Consider the following 25,229-nt stretch of genomic DNA (forward strand, 5'->3'; position numbering starts at 1 on the left):
GATTGCATGTATAGTCACAAAATTGAATTTGATTATTTCACTTTATTATGAAATTTGTGTGCCTAAGGATAAAGTTACTTTGAATATGTTATAAAAAATACTTTCTAACTCTACATCTCTGGTAGTTGAAAATGATTTAATATCTCTTGGACATTAGCCCATTCCTTTAGTTGTATGAAATTATACAGAGGAAGCAAATGAATACATTACAAGGAGTAGAGTTTTTTGGTGTCGAATTATTGTTTTTTAGCTATTCAATTTGGTTAAGTGTATCGATATCAGATTTAATTGTAGGATTATCTACAGTGCACTACATAAGAGCAGTTATATGAAAAGATTAGTAGTCTTATTGAGACAAATTCTGGATACCTACAGAGTATGCCCAAAGACCACTTTCCTATCTACAGCTTGACTCTTAACGTCAAGTTTGAATACTAGATTATTAATTTCAAATACAACTAATAACTTGTAACTGTAGAATAGGTAAAAACTCACAACAAAAAATATTTGAAAAGACCTGAATACTTCTGCCTATGTGTAAGAAATATCTTCAGACACAACTCAGAATCTACACTCTCAGAGAATCAAAATCTTTTTAAAAAATCTTTCAGGTTTTGATATTGTTGTTTCAAGGAACTATAGGTGTTGAAGACATGAGAATTAAAAATTGTTGTGATTTACAATGACCAGTAAAGAAACTGAAGGAATTCTTTAGAAAAATACTTCAAAAGAATTACTTTTTTTTTTAATTTTCTGTGATACCACCATATGAGCCCTCGAATGGATGAGTATGTTTAAGATAAGTTGGTGGGTTTTTTTTTCGTTTTTCCAGAATATATATATATATATATATTTTTTTTTCCCTCACAAATACAGCTCCTGAGCAGAAATATGTTCAGCCCAATAGAAAGGATCTCATGATGTACAAAGTCACTAGCCATGTTGGGAAGAGTGATCTTGAAGACACAGCTTACTAAGCTTACATATTAGTCTACAAAAAAGATAAATTAAGAAGTCTGCAACATCGTAAGCATATGTACTCATCTGACTTCTTTTCTCAAGAAATTGATTCCTCTGCTTAAATGCTCGTGGATACACAAAGTTGTGGCTCAAAAGAAGTCAGTGAGCTTTTAAAAGCAGCATGTGGAATTTAGAGGCTAGATCAGTTCCAGAAGGAATTAGGGTCAAAATTTGAGATTTTTTGGATTAAAACTTCAGCATTACCACAGACTTTTTATACTGATAATATTCCTATTTAACCCTGAGAACAAGGAGGGAAGAAAAAACACAGCATGACAGCCAAATAAGAGAAGTCACGGAGAAATATCTTTAACTGATGCTGAGGTTTCAACCATTATTCACGTTTAAACTAGTTGAAAAGGAAATGGTAAAAGACTTCTTGTTACTTAGAAAAAAAAACTCTCTTTAAATCAAAACAAACTTTTAAAAACTTTGAACTTCCCTGAAAAGGCCATAGAAACTTAGCAAATGAGAACATTAAAACATTTTCTTAGAAAACTACAATCTCTTTTAGAAATTGTGAATGGAGAGGGCATTGTCAGCCTTGTATAAGTAGGATTACTACATATTTGCTTCATATATATCTTTATTACCTATAAACACTGCCATCTTCAATGAGCCCACAGAAAACATAGTCTTAGTGTATTTCTCCTTGCAGTATGTGAGTGTTACTTTGATTACAAACAATCTGCAAGTCTTCTGTGACAAGAAGGTAGGCTGGGTGGTCAAGGTGAGTAAGAGGAGTTTCACTTATTGTTCAGTACTAGCTTCTTGTCCCTGTCACTGGAACTTATCTTCCCACCCCCTCTTGCAGTGTTACATCACTAAGGAATGGAGATACTACTGGTAGAGAACCAGTGCAAGTTAAAGACGAATCAAGCATAGCATAATATTTTAGCTAGATTTAACTACATTTGATTTCCAGATGCAATTTACTGTCCCTTTCTCACTCCAGTGACTTCATCCTCACTCCCTAATTGCTATGTACTTAGCTGGAAAGTTTCATTTTTTCTTTTATCTTGTTAGACAAACTTTGCAGGAGCATCATGACCTCAAAGGAATGTTTGCTTTCAAGATTAGTTTTTTATATTCTCTACTGACTTAAATGTAAAGTTAATGGAATACAGGTATATGGTTAAGATATTGACCAAATGTGTTTATACTGATGTAAGTTCAGTTCCTATTACTGTCACGGCCTTCTGTTCTGCAAATAATTGATAGCTGGATCACATAAATATTATTGAAACCAAGTGGCATCTTCCTCTGGAAAGAGTTCACTTAATTTAGGATAAAGTACTGTTTAACACCGTTGAAGATAAAACAATATGACTTTATTTTTTTCTGTCTAAATTCCCCTTCAGAATGCAGTGGTTAATTTGTCAGCCTCATCAGAAATTTTCTAAGTCAACAAATGAAACTACACCAATAGCCCAAAAGTAGCAGACAATAAAAAATAACATTTCTGGAAAATATTTAACATTTAAAATATTGTTTGTAAGAAAGATATATGCTGGACTTCAATTGAAAGCATTGGAATATTTTGTTGTTGCTTAATTTTTTAAAATAATGTGTTTCTGACTTCTAGAGAAATGTTAAATAGTTGAGGCCCTAAACAAAATTACTGCACAGGTGCAAGGCTGAATCTTGTTCATTTCTTATTCTCAATTACTACACAGAACAGTATATAAGGTTGGATGCTTGCTGACAAAGCCTTTGGCAACATCTTACTAATCGGAGCCTATAGCTCTGTAACACATCGTGTAATAGAGAAAAGGCACTGAAGTCAACTATGTTAGACAAATACAAACCTAGTGTGTAAAATGAGTCATGCTCTTGCTGATGTCTTCTTTCTCCCTCCTTCCTATTGTTACATTTGTTTCTAATAAGGGAGAGAAACTTGCTGACACCTTTCTCTGTAATAGATTGGATGACAGTGGCCTGCTTCTAATTGCTTACGCCCTGTAAGGACTGCTGCCAGTTGGTAGCATATGACAGTAGTTGCACACATGAATAGTGTGAAAGATACGAGATAGGAGATGCTTAGTCTCATTGTTATGCCAGTCAAACTTTCTGCCTCTAACTAGGTAATGCAGAAACAAGAGTACCTTGATTGTCATTTGTTATTTGCTTTCACTTCTCAGAATACATCTGAGAAAGAGTACCTTGCTAAAATCCTGATTACACACTGCAAGATAGTGTATTTCTTGTTGTGCAATAAGAGGCATTAATTCAGCAGTCAGTCTGCTTCATACTGTATATCAGAATTCTTTTGTTCTTACCTCCTTCAACGAATCACATTACATCCACTGCCTGCAAATCTTTCCAGATGCCATGAAGATAGTATTTACTCACTAAACTGCAAGGTTGGAAGGCAAATCAAATGATTGTTCATTATCAGCCTGACGCTGAGCCCACTGAGGACAATGGAAGTTTTTAAATTGATTTTAATAGATTTTGGATTAGATTCTATATAAGTAGCTTCAAGCACCTCATTCATAATCCTGGATAATGTAAAAGATTTCCTAATGACATCAGTGATGCTAGGATTTCACCCAATTTTGCTTTTTGCATTTTTATTCATTTGGAAATTCCAAATAAATCAGAGTTTTACATTGGCTATGGGGTAAGAAGGGCTGGGAAGGTCATAACATGATTGATCGTCCTTCTACTAGGCACAGGGGTAAGGAATTGTTAATTACTGTGAGAGCATATATGAGAAAAGGAAAGAATATGTACTCATTACAGATGGATGACTGTATTACCATTGTACTCCTGGCTGCACTACAGCGGGAAATATCCAAATGTAACAATGACCTCCTGGTTTTTAATTATCTTGTCCTAAACCTTGATAAACCTGCCCCTTCTTGTAAGAGTGAATTTCTGTCTGGCAAAGCATTTCCCTTGCCAGAGTATATATATATATTTGGCAGCATCTTGCACTTTCCAGCCCTGGAATCTGATGTAAGCTTGTAAATTGTGCTTGGTTGGCAACATTTTCACCCTCTAGAGCACTGAATTGGTGTAAAATAATACATTATACTGTTTCCCACTCTTTATGCTCATTTTATTCCTCAAAAGAATTGTAAATTCTAAAATTTCTGCTTCGTATTCTAGTGCAATTTTCACAAAACTGTAGGTCTTTCTCTTTACACATCACATCTGGCTTAACAACTACTGTGTGAAGCATAATGGCTCTATGGCTCTATCACATGCTTAGTACCCTTAATGGCGTCTAAAGCAGCAGTTCCATAAAGAGAACAGAGTATAGTTATTGAATATATGTGAGTGAAAATTGCTACAACTGCTGTACTTGGGAAATAAGCTTAGGGGAGGATATATATACATATAATTTAAAATACGTTGATGAACAAAATTGCTCCTGAAAGCATATTTCCAGAGGAGGGGAAAAAACATTCTTCAACAGTGTGGCAGACTACCTGATAAACATAGACAGATAAATTAAATTAAGATAACTTTTTGGATAAATCTACATTTCTTGGCTCACCAACTTCACTGAAGTGAAAGAATTATTTTATTCTCTACTTGAACTGTTAAAGTTCTCTCTCTCTCTCTTTTTTTTTTTCCCCTAGTGTGAGCTTCTAAATGTTGATTACTCAGGGAAAAATCTCCAAGAAGTCCAAGTCTAATAGTTTTCTCTCATAGAACAGTGTTAACAGAGTGCCTATGCTTTCGCTGTCCTAATCAACTGTATTTTAAGTGGCAAGGTTGTTAACAACAAGCAAAGACCTTCTTGCCTTAGACTGAGTAATTAATACAATCTAGTATTCTACAAAGCAGTAACTCTCATGCAATATCTCAATATTAACAAACGCACATGCTTTCATAAAGTTTCACTTGTGCATACTGATAAAGCTTATCCTCTATTCTCATGCATATTAAATTAGACTTCAGAGCTAGATCATCCATTCATTGAGCATTTATAAATGCTAATATATGCTCATTTTGATGAACACAAACAAAAATCAGCCTAAGCATAATTATTTTTTGGCACTAACAAAACACTGAAGGAAAGTGGAAGCTAAATATTAAGTACTGTATCTTCAAAATGCATGCAAATTATTTACATGAAAATCAGAATGCCTACTTTGCAAAATTTAAATCATAAGGTACTTCTGCTGAGGAACTTCAGGAAAGGTCACAACATTTGTTTTTTGCTTGTTTATTCATTTGTGTATGTGTTTCATTAGTTCATAGAAGTATCAAAATACAGGCATTTCCTGCTGATTTAACATTGACTCATAATTTTCCAAATTCTGATTAGAAATTCCAGAGTACACCCAGGAAGTATTACTGATCTAATACTAAACCATTTGTCTAGGATCTTCAGATGAAAAGCAACATCAACAATCTCTTACTTTGCATATGCATTTATTTATAATACGTAAGCACAGAACATAGTCCAAGAGGTATGGAGATGCATAACTAAACAGCAGACTGGTTGGTATGCTTTTTAGAACAAATAAAGGTCATCACATTTGATTGTTGAAATGGAAATAAACGAGAATGACTTTGTAGTCCACCTGCAGTGCATGTTTTGTGATTTAGGAGAAATCACTTGCAATGCAAATCATCTTACTTTACTTCAGTTATCTAGACATTGCATGCATACCCTGAGAGTAGATCAGGTAGCTTTTTCTGTAGTCAAATAAAGAGCACTGGCTCTTTCAGAGAACAGTTTATTTTGGATAATGTGCCCCAAACAGACTAAATCACTCTTCAGACACACCTGCCTGTTGACTATCTTAAACTTGACCTCTAACTTTCTGATAAAGAAGCTAATTAAGATGAACCTCAGATTTATCTGTTTTTACATCAAAAGGCAGAGAGCAAATGGAACTCAAGAATACTTCAACCATGAGCTCCCAGCCTGGATCTAGCGCAAAGGACATTCTTGTTCTGTTACTACATCGCAGCATAGCAGTATAGACTCTCATCCTTGTTTTTCAGGCTCAGAAAGTTCTCTGTGGCTGAAATATTGCTCTGCAATATGCTTACATATATCCAGATAAACACTGGTAAATGAGAAAAAAGAATTTTGTATCCTATCACTCTAAAGAATCACTCAAAAAAAAAAAAAAAAGTACAAAACATGTTACCCTGATATTTTATAAGAAACATTTCAAGTTTTTCAGGTCAAAAATACAACACTCACAATAGCACAGTCCACTAATATGTCAATAGCCTTTTATGTTACTTTAAATGCTGCAGTTATAGCTGAAAGTTGACTATTAGTAGGTGAGGAATATAGTTCACTGATTTTCAGAGTTACATTTTTTTCTGAATTACAGCCTAAAAACCACTCCTGAGTTCTACTGCAGAGCCTGAAAAGACGCTGAAAGGTACTGCAAATAAAAAGTCACAGAAAACCTCAAGGACATATTACCCCAGTTCTTTCTAAAGTCCTCAAAAACTGATTTTTTTCTGCTTGTTCTCGGCTGTTTCTCATGTAATTTCCTCCTCTTAATGTTAAAACAGTGGATTTTGATTCTCTAAAGAATGTCTAGTTAGTTTGACAATTGAAACTTTTAAAATCCACCCATACCAATGATTCTAACATTGAAACTGTCAGTAGAGCAGAAGCATCAATGAAATATTTGGGGACTGGGGAACAAACAAACAAATCAAACATAAACAAGACCTACTGAATTACTACAGTGGCTTTGCACTGTTTCAAGGGAAGTGCTGTTAGTACAGAAGCCAGCTGTTTAACTATTGGAATTCTGCAACTTGGCCTGCTTTCAGTGAACTTCAGAATAGTGTGACTAAACTTTGTCTCTGCTTGTAGCACATGGAAAGAAACATTCACATATTTGGTACAGTAGATTAAATGAAAGCCAAAAATTCTATTAAGTCAACTTTGACCTACACAATATGAAACCTCTTTTGAGCCTGAAGCTGACAAAAAAAAAAAAAAAAAAAAAAAAAAAGGAAAGAAACCTCCAAGGAAATCAGTGTACATCAGCAAAAAGGAATGGCCAGGACTGTTACATGTCCACAGGCAGCACTTTGAAGGTTGAGTAAATATAAGGAACTTTTTTGATAACAGCTGGAGGGCAGCACTGAAATTGTGTCAGAAATATGAGAAAAAACTATATGGGTGCCCAGTATACTCACGCAGCAGTATCAGTCAGTATTTTAACATAATATCATCAAAAATTAACGAAGAGAATACTGATATAAAATGTGCAGAACTTCCAACCATTTGTTTACTCAAATGGATTTTCATTTACTGCTTAAGTTCTCAGTTAAATCAGTCATTATGCAGAAGGGCACTCGGGCATGTGCTCAGTGTTAAGTGCTTTACTACAACTTACTGTGCAGGAGCTTGAACATTGGCTTAGATCTAAGTGCATCTTTTGAATCACTGAATCACTGAATTATAATCACAGAAGAATCACTGAATTATAGAATCATAAGGGTTGGAAAAGACCTCTGAGTTCATCTAGTCACTCATCCTCACCATGCCCACTGACCACGTCCCGCAGTGCAGCATCCACAACATTCTTGAGCACCTCCAGGGACGGTGACTCCACAACAGCCAGTGCATCAACAATCTTTCAGAGAAGAAACTTTTCCTGATATCCAATCTGAACCTTTCCTGGTGCAATTCAAGGCCATTGTCTCCTGTTCTATCAGTATTACTTGGGAGAACAGGCCAATCCCCACCTCACCATAATCTCATTTCAGGTTGTTATACAGAGCGATAAGGTCTCCCATGAGCCTCTTCTCCACACTGACCAACTCCAGTTCCCTCAGCCACTCTCCCTAAGACTTCTACTCCAGATCCTTAACAGCTCCACTGCCCTTCTCTGGACATGCTCCAGAGCTTCAGAGTCTTTCTCATTGTGAGGGGCCCAACACTGAACAAAGTTCTTGAGATTCAGCCTCACCAGTGCCAAGTAGAGGGGAACAAACACATCCCTTGTCCTGCTGAATATAGCATGGGCCAAGTGCTGATAAGACTTGCAGAAGTGATCGCAACTCCTTGCAGTTCTTCGTCTCAACTTTATCTGTTGTAAAATTATGTAATGCAGCACTTAAGAGGACAATAGCAATCTCTGATTTGTTAATTTTTAATTAATGTAAGCATCAGGTATTGCTCAAAAGTAGAGCCCAGAGTTACGACATGAAAAATAATCAATTTTTCCTATTCTTATCTCTTATTTTGCCTACTCTTCTGAACAGCAGTGAAGGTGATACCAGTTTCAATTTCATACAAAGTTTAAGTATGCTTGATGGAGTAGGTCTTTCAAAAACCTCATGAAAACAGTTTTAAAAGGAAATTTAAATAACACCTTTTGACTTCACAATAATAGCTTATTCCTTTAATGAAAGATGAACATTTGGTATGCCATGTAATCATTTAATATTTCAGTCTATATATAAATGCTTAATTTCTGACCACATCACTGACATGTCAGTGATTTCATTCTGAACTTACCAGATCTTCTACAGAGATAATTAAAACTGCTCTAGGATGTTATATCTTCCTCAATAAAGTTATCATTCCATCACAAAGAAATATAACTTGTACATTTCTTTGGTGTGTCTACAGTAAAAATGATTTCGAATTACACTGAATTTCCACCTGAACATCTCCAAAATTCAAGATTTGTATTATCTGTTTATGCATGCAGTAATATAGGAGGAATGTTGCTACTGACTGCTAAACAGCAGGTGATGTTTCATGGGTTATTCAATCAACTCTATAAAATTTGAAATTTGATGTTGAAGTGTAAAATGAATTGCATGTGATCACACAACAAGATAGGTGAGAATAAAACTTAGCTCTTTTTCAAGTTTGGGAATACATCATACACAAATAAATAAGTGATGCTGTTAGAGTACACTGCTGTAGTTCCTCTGCCTCATGTACAGTCAAGATAAAAATCAAGTGTATTCCTGTGGAAATTACCATATTTACCAGAACATCAGAGATTTCACAATCAAAATAATACTGATACATTGTCAGAATGCTATATATCCCATTGCAGTAAAACATAATTGAGGAAAGAATGCATTGAATTATATAATTGAGCTAAATTTACAATGTCAAAACATAAGCTATGTTGTATGTTCAATTTGGATAAACTGGAAAGAATTACGGATTGATAAAAAGGATGAAGGACTTTAAAAAAAAAAAAATTCAGCTCCATCAACCAGTTCATCTTTGGCTTGTTTAATCACAACAAAGTTAAATGTTAACAATGTTAAACAATAATAGATTTTGCAAATTTCTGAGAACATTTACTTGATTATTTCCTTTATAACGTTTTCATGTGGAAATGGATCCCATAAAAATGCCACTATTAGCCATTAGTCATTATTGGAAGAACATTCTGATCAAAATATTCCACAAAGGAAAACTACCCTAGTAAATGCTCTACCAAGCAAATAATTGGCTTCAGCAAAGAAAAAGGACATTTGTTTTACTAAACAACTTTACAAATTCAAGATGTTTGTAGTCTTGCTTCTCATATCAGGAAGATTTCAGCTATCAGCTTCTGTACATAACTGTTGGAAGTTCCTGGCAGAGATATTTCACCTTACTGGCCTTAAATTTTGTCACCTAGATATAATGATATCTATCTAGTATGAATGTCAAGAGCATCTCACATCTGTACACTTCTTAGAAGAGCTAAACATAATTAATCCTAAAAGCCTCTATTGGCTTGACAGATTTTTTTAATGTATAACTTATTTTCTATATAGAAAGCTCATTATAAGCCAGCTGAAACCAACGAATGAACGGTCCCTCCTTATTTCTACTATTATCAGTAGCATGACAAGGGTACAGTAACCAACCTATGTGCCTGTCAGCTCCTATGAAATACTATTCAAAGGAAAAATCCCAAATGAAATTTTTTTAGAGTGTGCTTGCTTATGAGATATTGACAGACTGAGAAAAGAATGTTTAACTAATCAACAATTTGTACCTGCAGTTCAACTGGATCTATTAAGAGAAGGAACAGAATTTCATAGAATCATAGAATTTGCCCTTCTATGTTTTAAACTGGAGCAAGACAAAATATGGGAGAGCTCAGGGTATTCAACAGAGTAATGACACTTCAGATGCTATCATGACAGCTAGATTTTAAAAGTATTAGGCTTAGAGAATATGATTAATAGTCTTCAGGAAAAAAAAAAATCCAGTGAAAAGCTTGTACCTTACAATTCAGTGAGTGAAAATAGTCTGGGAAAAAAAAAAACCAACAACAAATCTTTATCTTCCTATTCATAATACTTTTCAGTGATATGCAGAAAACAATGCACACTCACAAATCAAAATATTACCGTAACATACTTCTGGCATGCTATTCTGTTTAGTATTATGAAACAAATAATTTTTAGCAGACAATGTACAGTATAGAGGCCCTCAGTGAATTGCAATCTACCAAGTAAGCATGTTTTTCTTTTTGTTTAATTTATAGTCTCTGGAAAAAAAGACATTTAAAAACCTATTGTCTGGGTTTAGAAAGCTCATGAGGATAGTTAGTTCTTAGCTGATTGTACTGCTGGCTAAAATGTTAGACATACTTTACCACTAGAGGTCTTTTCATTTACGGATGTACTGAGGCCTCATGGGTTCTTCATCAGTGGACATATGTTTTAATCACAGGGAACTGCAAAATGCAGTGTTGTCTTCAAATTGACAACTGCAGACCAGATATGTGGATATTAACCTAGAATTTCTGTATAGGAGGTAAGAATTTCTCAGAGAGAAACGGAATTTTCATCTTTGTTGATATACCCTTTCTCTTTATTTAGCTTCAGTAACTTCTAAAAGCTGAATTCCCTGCCAAACTCTGAATAACAGGGTTTTGGTCTCTGTGATAAAACTGAAGAGGAAAAATATTAAAAAAAAAAAAAAAAGTTGAGCTGACTGAATTGAATTACTTCATTTTTTTGGCTCTTTGTATAATTTTCTTTCCTTTTTTTTTCCATATTTTGGGTTTTTATCCAATGTGGATCGTCTCTACATGGAAACATTTAATGCTGAAAATGTCAAAACAAAACATTTAATCTTTTCAGAATTTTACTGTCTGAAACCAAATTCTACCAGAATTTAAAAATAGATGTAGTAAGACAGCAATTATTTTGGTTTTTTTTTCTGTGAATTTACTGTTCATTCATTTCTAGAGTCATAGAAGGGCAACTACACATCCAACTGGGCTTTATAGAAAGAAGCCCTGGAAATAATGAGCCTGTAATATGTCAGTGCATAATATGTCAGTGAAAACTCTAATTAGTAAAGAAATCAGAAATCCTTGACAGTATGAGAATTCTGTGAATCAAAGTGTAGCTCTTTACTGGAGATGTGTGAAAAATGTAGTAATATGTATTTTCTACAGATGCCCTGTATAAACACAAAACACAGGAAAAACCATGTTATGTTAGTCCATCTTGTTAGTTTTCCATCCTGTGCAAAGCTATACAATATAAACTATTCTGTCTGTACCTACTCCATTAGCCACAACACTATTTTTGGTGCATTTCATTAGTTTGTTAAACTATGTTAGTTTATTTCCTCCTGCAAGTTTTTGAACTTGCAGATCTTACAGCGTATGTAGTTGTATACAGTTTTCATTTCCCTTTTCAACATACTCTAACTTCACACAGTGGATTAATGTGGTCTTTCTCATTTGAAAATACTTGAAAATACTGCACAGGTACGATCTTTAATCATCACCTACCTCAATCAATAGAACGATCAGCTTTTGACTAAAAGCTAAAGGATACATTTCTTCTGCAAGTCCTCTAAATGTCAGGATGTGGCTTCCTTCCTCTCCATTTTCAGTGCCAAGATAGTTCAAGAAAATCTTTTCATAATAATTTTCTAAGATATATGTTTGCTTAAATGCTTAAACTGCAACCACTCATAGACAGAGGTCAAAGCTGGCCGTTTCCAGCAGTATCTTTGAAAGCTGTTATCTAAAGACATAGTCATAGATACACATCTACCACTGTCATAGGTAATTCAGGTAAAAATAATGCAACTTAATGTGATTACTGCTGAGATCTTTGCATTTTCTTTCTAACGTGAAAACTTTCCATTTGTCTTTTGAATAGGTAAGCCTACAGGGTATGGATCCAGCAGTAGACGCTTACACCACAAGGGAATAGTGGATGAGTGCTGCTTCCAGAGTTGTGACCTGAGGAGGCTGGAGATGTACTGTGCTCCAATAAAGCCACCTAAATCTGCACGCTCTGTACGTGCTCAGCGCCACACTGATATGCCAAAAGCACAAAAGGTAGGCCAGGCCAAAAGACAAAAAGCTCTATTTTAGGAAAAGAAATTTATGTCAAGGCTGGTAACTTAGCAAACAACTGATGTGTTCTGCCTGCTAGAGACACTGAGATTTAGTGGGTTTGGGGAAAATAACATCCATGGTAGAAAATAAGGAGAAGATTCACCACTTAGAATGCTGAATAAAAACCTGCAATTGCTAAGCTAGTAGTCGTGAGGCTTTATCCTGCTTCTGGGTATTAACTGAGAAGTACTTACGTCATCTGATCATAAATAGCACGTAAAACCTCTTTCAAAAGAGAAATCAAACACTGAGTGTTTAAATACTCATTTATCCAGAAAATACTCACTCATCCTTCTTTGTTAGGAAGAGGCAGATTGAGTGACTGACAGCTTTTCTGGTATTCTTCTCACTGTGTAAATGAACAAATCATTTTCTTCTTTCATCATTGTTTTGTCTTTTTATTTATTTTTTATTTACCAGAAGTAAATTAAATTGATAATTTAACTCCAGTCATTACATACTTCATTTTAACTATTCAATGTTTAATATGTGTGTTCTCCAAGAACTGTAAATATTCACTGGTGTTATTTGTATAGTTAGAGAATTCAGAGCATTCAGACATTTGCCTCTGTTGTAGTAAGTAGATACTGTACGTATATGTAGTTAAGTCTCTTTTATCCTCAACAGAGCCTATAGTTCAGCTAACTCATCTTTGACTAGGCTGCCATTAAGCTCTCTTCCAACTATCTCTCCTGTTTGAGTTCTGAACATCTGTTTTACATGTTATCTGTCATTTTCTGTAAACCTACAATGATATATTTTATTGCCGTAGACCTTGTCTCTACTATATGTATGTTAGTCCCTTTCCTACAGTTTTCTGAAAACTTTTTTGTGTAAGAAATTAAACTGAATGAAATCCTAAGATTTCATAGAAAGCTAGGAAATCGGTCATATGTACTAATTTTCTTAACATTATCTTCATTAAATAACAACTGTAATTGTTCTAGCGCCACTTCTCTTCCATAAAATAACCAAAGAAAGAGAATCCTTTTCATCTCTTCCTTAAGGGTTTTCAACCTGTTAAAGTAATGGCTGTATGATTCTTCCTGAGGAGCATCACCTTAGCCATGAACATCTCAGACAATCCAAACAAATGGGTGTAGAACGTATGCAGAACACGACTATGGACAGAAAAACCCTGTAGTTTATTCACACCAAGGCACACATATATCTAAGGCTTGTGGAGAAAGAAGAAAAGCTTGGCCTGTAGTCTCTGCACTTCCTCCCATACTTATTGCTAGGGTGATGCGTAAAATGTTCTGTAACACCATGTGAAAGGAGCTAGCTCTTTGACAGATCTCCATGCCACTTTCCTTAGAGGGCCAAGGAATTATGTCATTCTTTAAACAGATATATTTTTCCCTATAAGAATACGTACAGGAAGACACTTTCGCAAACTGGTAGAGCCAGACTGAAGGCCTCATGCCTTTTTACATTAGATGAGAAGGAGGTGTCTGAGAAAGAATACTGTGTGCCAAGGCCCAGCTCCCCTTCCTCAGAGAAGAGTTGAGATATCAAACTTTAGGGTTTCAAGAAGACTTTAGGACAATGCTTTTAGATATTGCTTCTAGGCTACCCAGCTTAGAGTCAGGGGTTGGACTCAATGATCCTTATAGGTCCCTTCCAACCTGGGATATTCTATTTTAAGAGCAAAAAAAATATAGAGCGAGTGTGTAGTAACTGAGATGAACTAGCTGCAGCAGACAGCATTCAGGAAATGAAAAGGAGAAAAAACAAGAGGTGAAAAGGACAGTAAAAAGACAATGAGAAACAGAGTAAAAAATAAGGAAGGGAAATAGATTAAACAGTCTCATAAGATGAAAAATACTGAAGAACTGAACAAACTATGAAGTACAGAGTTTTGAGAAAATGGGAAAGAAAATAAAATTAGAGGAAAAAGTCCTATTAAAGAAAAGAATACTGATAAAGAAAATGTATAGGAGAAGGAGGAAAGATACTGTCTGAAGCAAAAAAAATCATAAATACTTCTTGATGGGAAATTGGTAATAAAACAATAGAAATCTTATGGGAAAAACAAACTGAATTTCTCCTTCATCTCTGTTCATGGATAAAATTAGATTGAGGAAAAAGAATACAGAAGGAGTAGGAGAAACTATAATTCTAATTTATGCTAGATAAGAGGAACATATAGTTAAAAAAAACTAATGCAATCAGAAATAAAAATATACATCAGAAAGCTCTAATACATATTTCCATGTTATTATTTACTCTTTCTTTTTGCAGCAGTACATGCCTCCATTAAAGAAAGACAGTGCTATGTGCATATCTTTTCTTTGGATAGGTTCTTCCAAGATGAATATGTTTAGTTAGTTCTGTGTTGATGTTACTGATTTGAACAAAAAATAGATATATTTTTGCAAGTTGAATATTTTTTTCTGCGTTAGAGTATTTTTCTGATTATTATGCCATGTATATGATATAGATCTTAAACATACAGAAATAATATATAAGATAATGTAAAGGATCCCTATAAACTCTTATTTAGATGCAGGATCTAAGGCACAATTAATTGTAACAGTAGATGTTCTCATTCTTAGATTTTGTACACAATCAGTTTCTCATGTTGTTCATGCTTTCAGTGTAGTTTTTGTTTCCAGGAATAACAGAATCTCAATAAACTTACTACAGCAGAGGTGGTTGTTCTGATTATAGATTAAACTGATACATATTGTTAGTCACCACCTCCAGGGATGGTGACTCTTCCAACCACTCCTCCTTGAGACTGTAGGGTTACCAGAGGTTGTTGTGACCAAAGTGCAGGACCCAGCAGCTGGTCTTGTTGAGCTTCATCCAATTGGCCTCAGCCCAGTGATCCCCAGGTAGATCAACACTTCCTCCCAAATTAGTGTGATCTGCAAACTCACTGAGGGTGCACTCAATCCCCTCTTCCAGACCAATAAAGATATAAAACGGGTCAGGACCCAATACAAACCCCTAGGGAACACCAATCATGACTGAGAGCCACCTGGACTTATTTCCATTCACCACCATCCTCAGGGCCAAGCCTTCCAGCCAGCTCTTTACCCAGCAAAGGGAGTATTTGTGCAAGCCACAGGCTGACAGTTTCCCCAGGAGAATACTGTGGGAGATAGCATCAAAGGCTTTGCTGAAGTCTAGGTGGACTATGTCAACAGCCTTTTCCTCATCCACCAGGTGGGTCACTCTATCATAGAAAGAGATCAGGTTGGTCAAGCAGAACCTGCCTACCTGCCTTTCATGAATCCATGCTAGCTGAGCCTGATTCCCTCACATTGTGTAATCTCGCTCATAACCAGGGGCAGGCACTGAATAATTGATGTGGCCTGGGAAACCCAAAATGTCTGTGCTAGTAAAAGGCTAGCATCAAAAACCCGTTTTAATCCAATTACAGAGACTGTACGAGTAGAGTTTTCTGGTGTTTTTTTGTTTGTTTTTGTTTTGTGTGTGTATGTGTGTGTGTGTCTGTGATGAAAAACTATTTGTAATTTGAGAGCTATTTTGAGACATTAAATATATTTTCTCCAGTGCTGAACAATTGATCCAAGCTTGAGTACATGAAAGTCCATAAAGAAGTGGCAGCTTTGTTTTTAAATGCTTAAAAGTTGACAGAAAAGAAAGTAAGTTTCTAGTATTTTTGACAACTGGACAGTGGTTGGTCAATGAGAAAATGTAGAAATAGTTTTTTTCAGTAGCCATCATATGTAGATGTAACAATCAGCAGAATTTATACAAGACCAATGTATTTGTCTAAAATTTAGTAAGCTGTTTACTTTATATGTGTTGGTTCTCTTTCCCTGAATACAATCTACAAAGGTAATTTACGTTTAAAGTTGATTGAAATAGAATAGGATCTATCCATATAATCTTTATTCAATTAATGTCTTCAAAAGTATGTTTCCATGGCCATTCAGATTTCTAAGTATAGCAACTGTTCACCAGAAACAGAGACATGTCATAAAATAAGTAAGAACTACAGGTAACACAATTGATTGTCTCCAATAGGTTATTTAAGGAAAACTAGGTGATTAAACCTGCATTTCAGTTTAACGTTTAGACTGGGAAAAAAAAAAAAAAAAAAAAAAAAAAAGTTTGGGCCAACTGTTATGGACAGTTTAGGTAAGAGAAACAGAACTATTTTACATCCCACAGCAACACTATACAGACTCCTTTCCTGTCTTCAATTTATTTAATTTGATATATATATTACCTTTTATTTATCATATATCTATCATATATCTAGTTGTCATATATCTAATACTAATATTCTTTACTTTTATATATCCCACTAGTACACTGAATGAAAAAAAAAATGTTTTGAAAAAGGAAGATGTCCCTGAACTTTTAACAAAGAGAATGAGCGTGAAACCAAAGCACGTTACAGATCAAGATTTTTTTTTCCTAACACGACGAGAATAACTATTGACCTTATTTTCAGATTATAATCTCATTTAATAAGAAAATGCATCAATTAGTAAGGTGGGAATAAGGAACAGGGAGAAAAACTTTGAAAAATAACTGTTCTTGGTTCAAGCAAAGGGGACTGAACTTTTTCCACAACAATTATTTATATACACAAGGGAAGACTGCAACTTTTTAAAATGAAACAATGCCATAAGATCAATGACACAAAGTTGACACAAAGGCTACAAGATGCCTTGAGAATTATAACATGAATTTGGCATTGATAAGGCTGATTATAAAATTCACTAGATAAAGAACAGGAAAAAATAAAAGTAATTTAGTGCCATTCCCTTGCATACTAAGCAAAAGACCAAAGAGATGTACAACATGGTATAATTTTACTCTTCCTCAGATTTTTATTCCATATTCTTCTTTAGGATTTATATGTGGAAAATACACAAATGTACTAACAGCAATGTAGTAGTAGAAAGTGGGTTCTCTCAAAAGATTGAATACTAGCCAACATCCTTTCAGATTTTATCTAATCTTCAGAATTTAAATACTAAGTGGGACTGAGAAACAGAGTGAAAATATGATGGTTTTACTTTAAGAAAATCTCATTGAGAAAACAGAAAGCATATTGCATTATTTCTCATTAATCCTCCTAAGATTGGCTTTATCTTTTGTAATTGGCTCTTTATCAACTCACAGATACATTTACAGACCAAAATATGCTTAATGGCATTAATCCTAATTTCTATTACATCCATACTACATTACCAAAGCCAGCGAGGTAACTTTTATGTCTAAGAGATAGTAGGACTTGGCCTCTTCACTTCAGAAAATTTTCTCCCATTGCTTACTTTCCAGACTTGTTATTTTGTTACCAACCACACTGCCCACAGAACTAAAAAAAAACTTTCGAATAGACCTTAGAGAGTCCGTAGCTAAGATATCATGTGTGTTACTACAAACATTAGACTTTCCATTTATTACCAATAAAGCAAGAGATCTTTTAATGCCAATATGAGTTTTGGAAGTCCATCCTAATAGCATAAGAATGCTGTTGCATGCTTCCCAGTCCATTTCATCTTAGCTAAATGACCTTTACTGTCAATGAGGTTGTTGTTATCCGTAAGTCTCCAAATATCCATGCTTAAGGTGATAGGCTTAAAGTCTGAACTTCTCTGTTCACAAAGTGACTTATGCAAAGTTGACATTTTGCAACTGGCATCTTAAAATGCTTATTATATTTGTCTATATCTAAATATCAGCTTAAAAGATCAGACAAACAAACATCAGATACAAACAAAAAATCATTTTTAGTTACTTAATTTCAAAGTCTGTAGAAATAAGGCAAGATTTTCTATACTAGAGTAAAGGCAGGTCTGAGATCCTGATTCAGGCATTCTTATTTTGTTTTCAATAGTCTCAACATTGCATACTTGGAAAAAAATGTGTTATATGTGTCAAAGGACTTTCTGGCATGCATGTAAATCTATTTATGGATCAAAATGCTGATTCCAGAAGAGAAACTGTTCTAAAAATTACCTGCCATCTTCCCTCAATTTCAAAGTTAGCCTGTGTATTGTGACAGCTCTTTCTCCATATACATGCAAGTATTAACAGCTATAACTGAAAGCTTGCTATACCATGGTATTTGCTTTATTTCAGTGATTAAGCAATTTTGAAGACAGACAACAACATTAGATGAGAGAATTTATTATGGAAGTGAAAATGGCTGTTGTTTCATGAGGCTCTTACTTTTCTTATAGATGATGAGTGTGCAGCCTTTAAGAATACATGACTTTTTTTTTTTTTTTTTTTTTTTTCAAATAGATTGTAGTGTATAATTCTTTACTTATATACCGGAAAACTTTCCTCAAAAAAGAGATTCTAGAGGCAGCAGTAACAAGGCTATTTTGTTTTGTTGCCATGAGGGAAAAACAAGACAGATGAGTCAAGGAATTCCTGTCTTCTTAGTGCATCATTACAATATAAGCACTTCATAGAATCATAGAACCTAGGTTTGGAAAAGACCTTCCCTCTTTTCCAAAAGCACAACCATCAACCTGATCTACTGAGACCCATCTTCAAAACATGTCTTTCAGTGCCATGTCCACTCACCCCTTAAATACCTCTAAGGACAAGACTCCAACACTTCCCTAGACAGGCTGTTCCAATGTCTAACCAACTTTTCCATGAAGCAATTCTTCTTGGTATCCAACTTAAACCTCCCCTGTCTCAACTTCTGTCCATTTCCCCTATCACTTGAATAAAGAGACCGGCACTCTCCTCACTGCAACCTCCTTTTAGGTAGCTGTAGAGAGCTATGAATGCTCCCTTCAGCAACCTTTTCTCCAGACTAAACAGCCCCAGGTCCCTCAGCCACTCCCCATTACTCTTGTTTTCTAGTCCCTTAAGCAGCTTAATTGCTTTTCTCTGCGCACAAAAGCAATTCTCTCTTTCTCAAAATCCTTCTTGTAGTGAGGGGCCCAAAAGTGAACACAGTATTTGAGATGTGGTCATGTAAAAAGAGGTAATCACTTCACTAGTCCTACTTGCCACACTATTTCTGATGCAGGCCAGGATACCATTGGCTTTCTTGGCCACTTGGACTTACAGCTGGCCCCTGATCTGGCTGCTAACCAGCTTTCCAGGTTCTTTTCTGCTGAACACGTTTCAAGCCACTCCAGATTCATACTGCTGCATGGGGTTGTTACAAGGCAAGAGCAGCAGCCAGCATTCAGCCTCATTGAAAGTCACACAACTGGACACAGCCCATCAATCAGCCCATCTAGGTATCCCTTCAGAGCCTCCTGCCTTTGTGGAGATCAACACTCCCACTCAACTTGGCCACATCTGCAAGCTTACTGAGGATGCACTTGCTCTCTTGATCCAGATCACTGATAATAGCATTAAACAAAACACTTGTAGCATGAAGTAGGATACTTAATTCATGTGAAGTGCTACAATGATAGTATAACTGAAAATCATGAAAAATCCAGAATGAATACTTTGGGGTGAAAACTAAATTGCAAGTGAGAGAAAACTAGAGAAAGAAAAGGTAGCTTTAGAAAAGCTGGAAAGAAACAAACAACCAAACAGCAATAGGATAATGGTAATAATTTTTGGAAAAGCAAAATTCTGTTGAAGTTTTTGTTTCTGTATTCAATCCACTCTAAGAAGATTATTTTATAACTCACTTAGTAAAATTTGATTAAGGTAAGCCCACATTCTATTGAACTAATAGAACTAGATGATTAATCTCTTCCTCATTCAGTATTGTACTTTAGGCTAAGAACATCTATAAAGGAAAATTTCTAACAAAGAAATATCTTTGTCATGAATACTTCACTGTTAACAGATTTGTCTTGACAGTGATGATAATTTTAAGTTTAGCTGAATGTTATTGCTTGGTTGTATAATTTGATACTTGGTGGTTTCATTGGATTTGCTATTTTTATATATTCTAAAAAACATAATTCAACATGTATACATCCGAACCCAATCCAAAACCAATGGCAATCAATAAGCTGTATATGAGCTAAAGTTTTGTAATCTTTCATCAGTTTCTGATTTTATGTTTGACACCAGAAGGAAAGTAAGAAGTCATATATAAACTAGTACTTTATATAGGAAATCATTTAAATATATATATACTGTAATGCATCAAATTAGCTTCTATTTTCCATCTGTCCATCAGAGAAGCAGAGGTTTTCATTACTTTTTAAGTTTCAGAGAAGGTTACATTTCTTTTTCTCGGGCTAAAATAGAGGACAGTGCAGTGGCACATCTCCATACATATGCCTCACCTTTCTCAGTGAGATTTTATATTTTGTGGTTTTCTTATGACAGCAGACACAATTTCTGTACAAAAAGAATTTCACTTCTGTTGAGGACTATAAAAATAGAAAGTCATTTGTCAATTCTGCCTCTAGACCAGTAGAGAATGGGTAGTTTGGAGTCCAGCTAATATTTACCAGCATGGTAAAGGAAGAAATCAAAAAGTTGATATAGTAACTTCTAGTGCTTCCAGAAACTAGCCTGAGAATGGAAAGACAGTAAACAGAGGGCATTATTAATTCCAAAGCCCTCTTGATTTGCTTGTCACATCACTCTGATTATGAGAATACAAATGATTTGGCTGCTGCTCCTGCAGTGAACCCACATATTTTAAAATTCTGCTAAAGGCCTTGTCCAACAAAAACCTTACCTACACATCTCATATGCAGCTTATGCGACATGTAGGTAACAGGATTTTGAAAACCTCTGCTCACTGGCTACTAAAGTCCAGAAGGCTCCATAAAGCCTACAAACACAACTTTAAAGTTCCATTGGCCCCTCTGCACCCTGATTTTGCAAATGTCCTTGTTCTGAAAGAAAAAAAATTTATGCTACCTAACTGTATGTCTAAGCCCGTCTAGGTTCCCGTACATAGAGGTTTCTTCTGCCAAAATGCTCCAAAGTAACAGATTTGGTTGACTTTCTCCAAATATCATGCATATGCAAAATTCAGTTATGTTGCAACTACTCAGATCAACAATGACAGCAATCAAGATGTTTATACCTAGAAGAAGAGGAAAATTACAGTAGAAATTTTATGTAGTCAAGTTCTCAGTGATCTGGCTGAAGAGCTCTAAGAATTCTAGCATTAAGGATAACTAATCTGTGTGGTCATATAGAACATTAAAATCTATCTAATCTAATTTTTATTTTTTATTTCTTATTTTTTTTACATCTTCAGGAAGTGCATTTGAAGAATACAAGTAGAGGGAACACAGGAAACAGAAACTACAGAATGTAAGATCATGCCATCCACAAGAATGAAGAATGAATGTGCCATCTGCAGGGTACTTTGCTGTAAATAAATTATTTGTTAAACATTGGAAGACTAAAAAACTATGGTTTAATAAGCTTGATGCAATCTCAACCAATGGGCATTCTCCCACTGAACAATGCAACTAAACATTCCAATATTAAGTCTTTTAGAAAACAGAACATTTTAACCAGCTCAGAGCTATAAAATTCTGTGGTTGATATATTACTGTGTGTTAACCTCTTTTAGATGTCCTGCACAAAATCTAAAGTCCTGTGCCCCTCAAAAGCCTACAAATTTATGGGCCTTTGATGGATCCAATTGCACTAAATTAACCTATGAACACTGGCTGCTGGAGTCATTCATCAGCCTTGTCTAAGTGGTGTTTTTTTATTTGCACTTCTATACAAGCAACAGGCTGTTTGTTCTACAGTGTCTGATAACATTGTTTGTCTACCCCTTCATATTTGCACAGTCTGACATTCCCAGTAACAGCAGCAGTAAGGTAACATATACAGTTTTGAACATCCATTAATTCCATCTGTGATATTTTGACAGAATATGGGTTACAGATACATTTGTTTTAAGATAGCTTTATTTTTCCTTCTCTTGCAAAGATGCAGTTTATTGCAACTTGTGAGACAAAAGATTTTTAAAAGCAGTTACAGCATACATAGGCTCTCAAACCATTAATGATTCTTCCAGGTAATTGTTTGCAACAGTATAGGTAACTTTCTTCTTCCTCCATATAATGCAGTATGTAAAATTTAGCATATCAATAATACACATATATCAAGCAGTATGTAAAAATCTCTGTTTTATAGTACAACGGTGCTATTTTATAGTTTGTTATATGAAAGGGTCTGGCCAAAACAGTAATAGGTAAAAGCAAATATGAAAATATGAAGTTTAAATAATAAAATAATTTTGTGAATATTTGGTTTAAATGACTAAAATGGTTATGGATTCCAATGTGGAAAAAAAACTTCCATCTTCGCACAAAAAAATTCAGATATTTTGCTTTTTTTTCTTTTAGCTGTTTGAATGATGGTGTTTTCCCCTAGTTACATGAAACACAGATTTATAGATGACTAGGTTCAATTAATAAAGGCAATTAATAAAAGAGTTCTCAAATAACTTCAAAAGGTAGCACATTGAGGCCTAAATCTTTCTGAAATACCAGAATTCTATTCAAATATAACTGAGGGTTAATCAGGTCCTCTGCCATTTTAACTCTTCCCAAAATCTGATGTGACTGAATTGACTGTTAATCAGCCCACTGCATCTCCCTGTAAATCAGAAAAGCTAAGCTAATCACCAAATTACAGTGTAGAAAGTCTTCAGGAAGAGATAAACCACAATGTCCTTCAAACTGCTACTTAAAACAGCTTTTCATATACTCTTGTAGGAGACATTTAATGTATTTCCAGGTAATATCTGACATATAAACTTGATATGTAATGCATTGATTCTAAGATTAATAACACTTTCTTCTGTTTCATTTTTCTAAATCAATTCAGTGCTAGACTAACCATGCAGTAAAGGTGGATAGATAGCCAACAGTGTCCTAGAGTGAACAATAAACTAACTTGAGAGAAGGAAAGAGAATGCTGGGGCCAGTGCAGTGCTCCATCCTGTGCAGAACTGCAGCACTGTTCTATGTGACTTCTTCCACCTCATCACCCTGCATGCAGCAAGCTCAGACAAAACGAGAGGTATCCCTTGGTCAGACCCAAAGTGGGCATCAGGAATACAGTGTGAAGGGAGCAATTAGGAAGATGTTAGACCAGATTTGTAAAGGCAGTATTTCTCTTTAAAGGCTCAAACTTGTCTCACCTTCTACTATATCCATGGGGGTGGACTGAATTGATCAAAACACAGAAGAATCTCTGTAGATTATAAATTGTACAGTTCATCAAGAGTTTCTTGTGAACCAGATAGGAAAAGTAGGTCTTAAAAGTGTACCAAAGTACTTGCTTGTTCCCATTTTATTTCTCCTTAGGAAATTTGAGCTTCATATTTCTTTCAAGAAGAGTGTAATATTTTCTTGTGTAATTCTTTAAATCCTTTCCCTTCTATGAAAAGCATGCTTATGTGCACAATAGGTTACCATCACACTGTAAAAACAGAGCAGTGGATGAATAAAAAGAATCAGCCACGGCTGTCACTGACTGTGATAGGTATGTTGAAAAATGAAGGTCAAAGAAGTAGATTGGGAAGCTAACCTAAATTATTTACCACCAACTCCACACAAAGTCACAGCAACTCTGTTATCAGTCATGGTTTTAACAGGCTTTTTTTTTTTTTTTTTCTCTTTTCTTTCTCTTTTTTCTTTCTTCTTTTGTTTTTTGTTTTTGTTTGTTGTTGGTTTTTTTTTTTGTGGGAGGGATGCAGAGGGAAGTGGTTTTAATTTCAATGGTTGCTAAGAATTCTTAAATGCATTCTAAGAATGAGACATTATTTTGAAGTCATAAGCATAGCATGTTTCCATTTGGCATATTTTGACTCCTTCCGTCTCTACTGCTCTGAAGTTCTAAGAGAAGAGGGTGAAAAGATATGAGCACAGAAGCAATTTGTGATTGGCAAGTTTGTTCATAAATTCTTGCTGATGCAGTGTAAATGAGTTTCTCCAAAAAAACATAAGACATTTCATCATTTAATTCCTGTAAGTTACTCCAAATTTTGTGTTCATCTTGTGATTCATGCAGTCACATTTGTGTCACCATATTTCTCCTGTTGAGAAATTATAATCTAAAATATTTCTCATAGTGATATCTATGTGAAATCATCAGTGATGTCTAACATTAGAATTTGAGAACTGTCTAAACAAATCACAACAATTCTTGAAAGGATAGCTTTAATAATGAATAGTTTCTTACTTCAAAGGTAACACTTGGCATTACTAGAGAAAAAACAGTATCACAAAATGGAGACTAGATCTACCACTGTACAAGTGAGAAATGCATAGATCGGGTATGCATACTTGCATAAGAATTCTCCAGTCATAAGGCAGTGAGCACATGATATGCCAGTCAGTGAGAAAGTAAAAGGACTGCATTAGCTTAATAATCTCAATAAATCCGCTACTTAACGAAGCTGAAGTATAAGCCAAAACATCTCCCTCCCAAATGTACAAAGTAGTCTGACTTGAAAAATTTCTCAATTAGAGATTTTCAAAAGCACTCCAGATATTTAGGAACAGTGCTCCTACTAGATATGATTTATTCTCATAAATCACTTAAGTGATAAAAAAAAAAATCCCACTCCCCATCTTTCCATGTCATGTAATACACATGACAGAAGTCACAGATTTTACATTCTAGAATTGACATAAAAGTCCAATTACTATACAGAATGTCACTAAAGTGCAGATGTAAAAAAGTGAATTAAGCCTCATTATTTTCAGTTATTCAAAAAGGACTTCACATCTAAACCCTCTGAAGTTAATATATCTCTTTCAAGGTAGAAAGTCACAAAAACAATAATCATTAAGATTTTGAATGGAAAATGAATAAATACTCTGTTCTAAATGTACTTACATATACACACTCACATCTGTATGAAATACTGGTATGAATCTTATTGGAACCATTTAACAGAGAGAGACAAGAGAATCAATGTTTCTTTACAGAATTGAATTCCATTCATAACTAGCA

At 34.9% G+C, this 25,229-nt stretch overlaps 1 protein-coding gene across 1 annotated transcript in view; it reads left to right on the plus strand.

Moving 5' to 3' along the window:
- The window catches only part of IGF1 (insulin like growth factor 1), a 48,385-nt gene extending 26,738 nt beyond the window's left edge, over window positions 1-21,647 (plus strand). Inside the window, exons 3-4 of the mRNA NM_001004384.3 lie at window positions 12,112-12,293; window positions 21,502-21,647. Coding sequence (NP_001004384.1) covers window positions 12,112-12,293; window positions 21,502-21,561 — 242 coding nt within the window. The 3' untranslated portion in view covers window positions 21,562-21,647. The remainder of the gene's footprint in view (window positions 1-12,111; window positions 12,294-21,501) is intronic.
- The last annotated feature ends 3,582 nt before the right edge of the window (window positions 21,648-25,229 follow it).

The sequence above is a fragment of the Gallus gallus genome, chromosome 1 (assembly GCF_016699485.2).
Source record: "Gallus gallus isolate bGalGal1 chromosome 1, bGalGal1.mat.broiler.GRCg7b, whole genome shotgun sequence".
Classification (NCBI taxonomy): domain Eukaryota; kingdom Metazoa; phylum Chordata; class Aves; order Galliformes; family Phasianidae; genus Gallus; species Gallus gallus.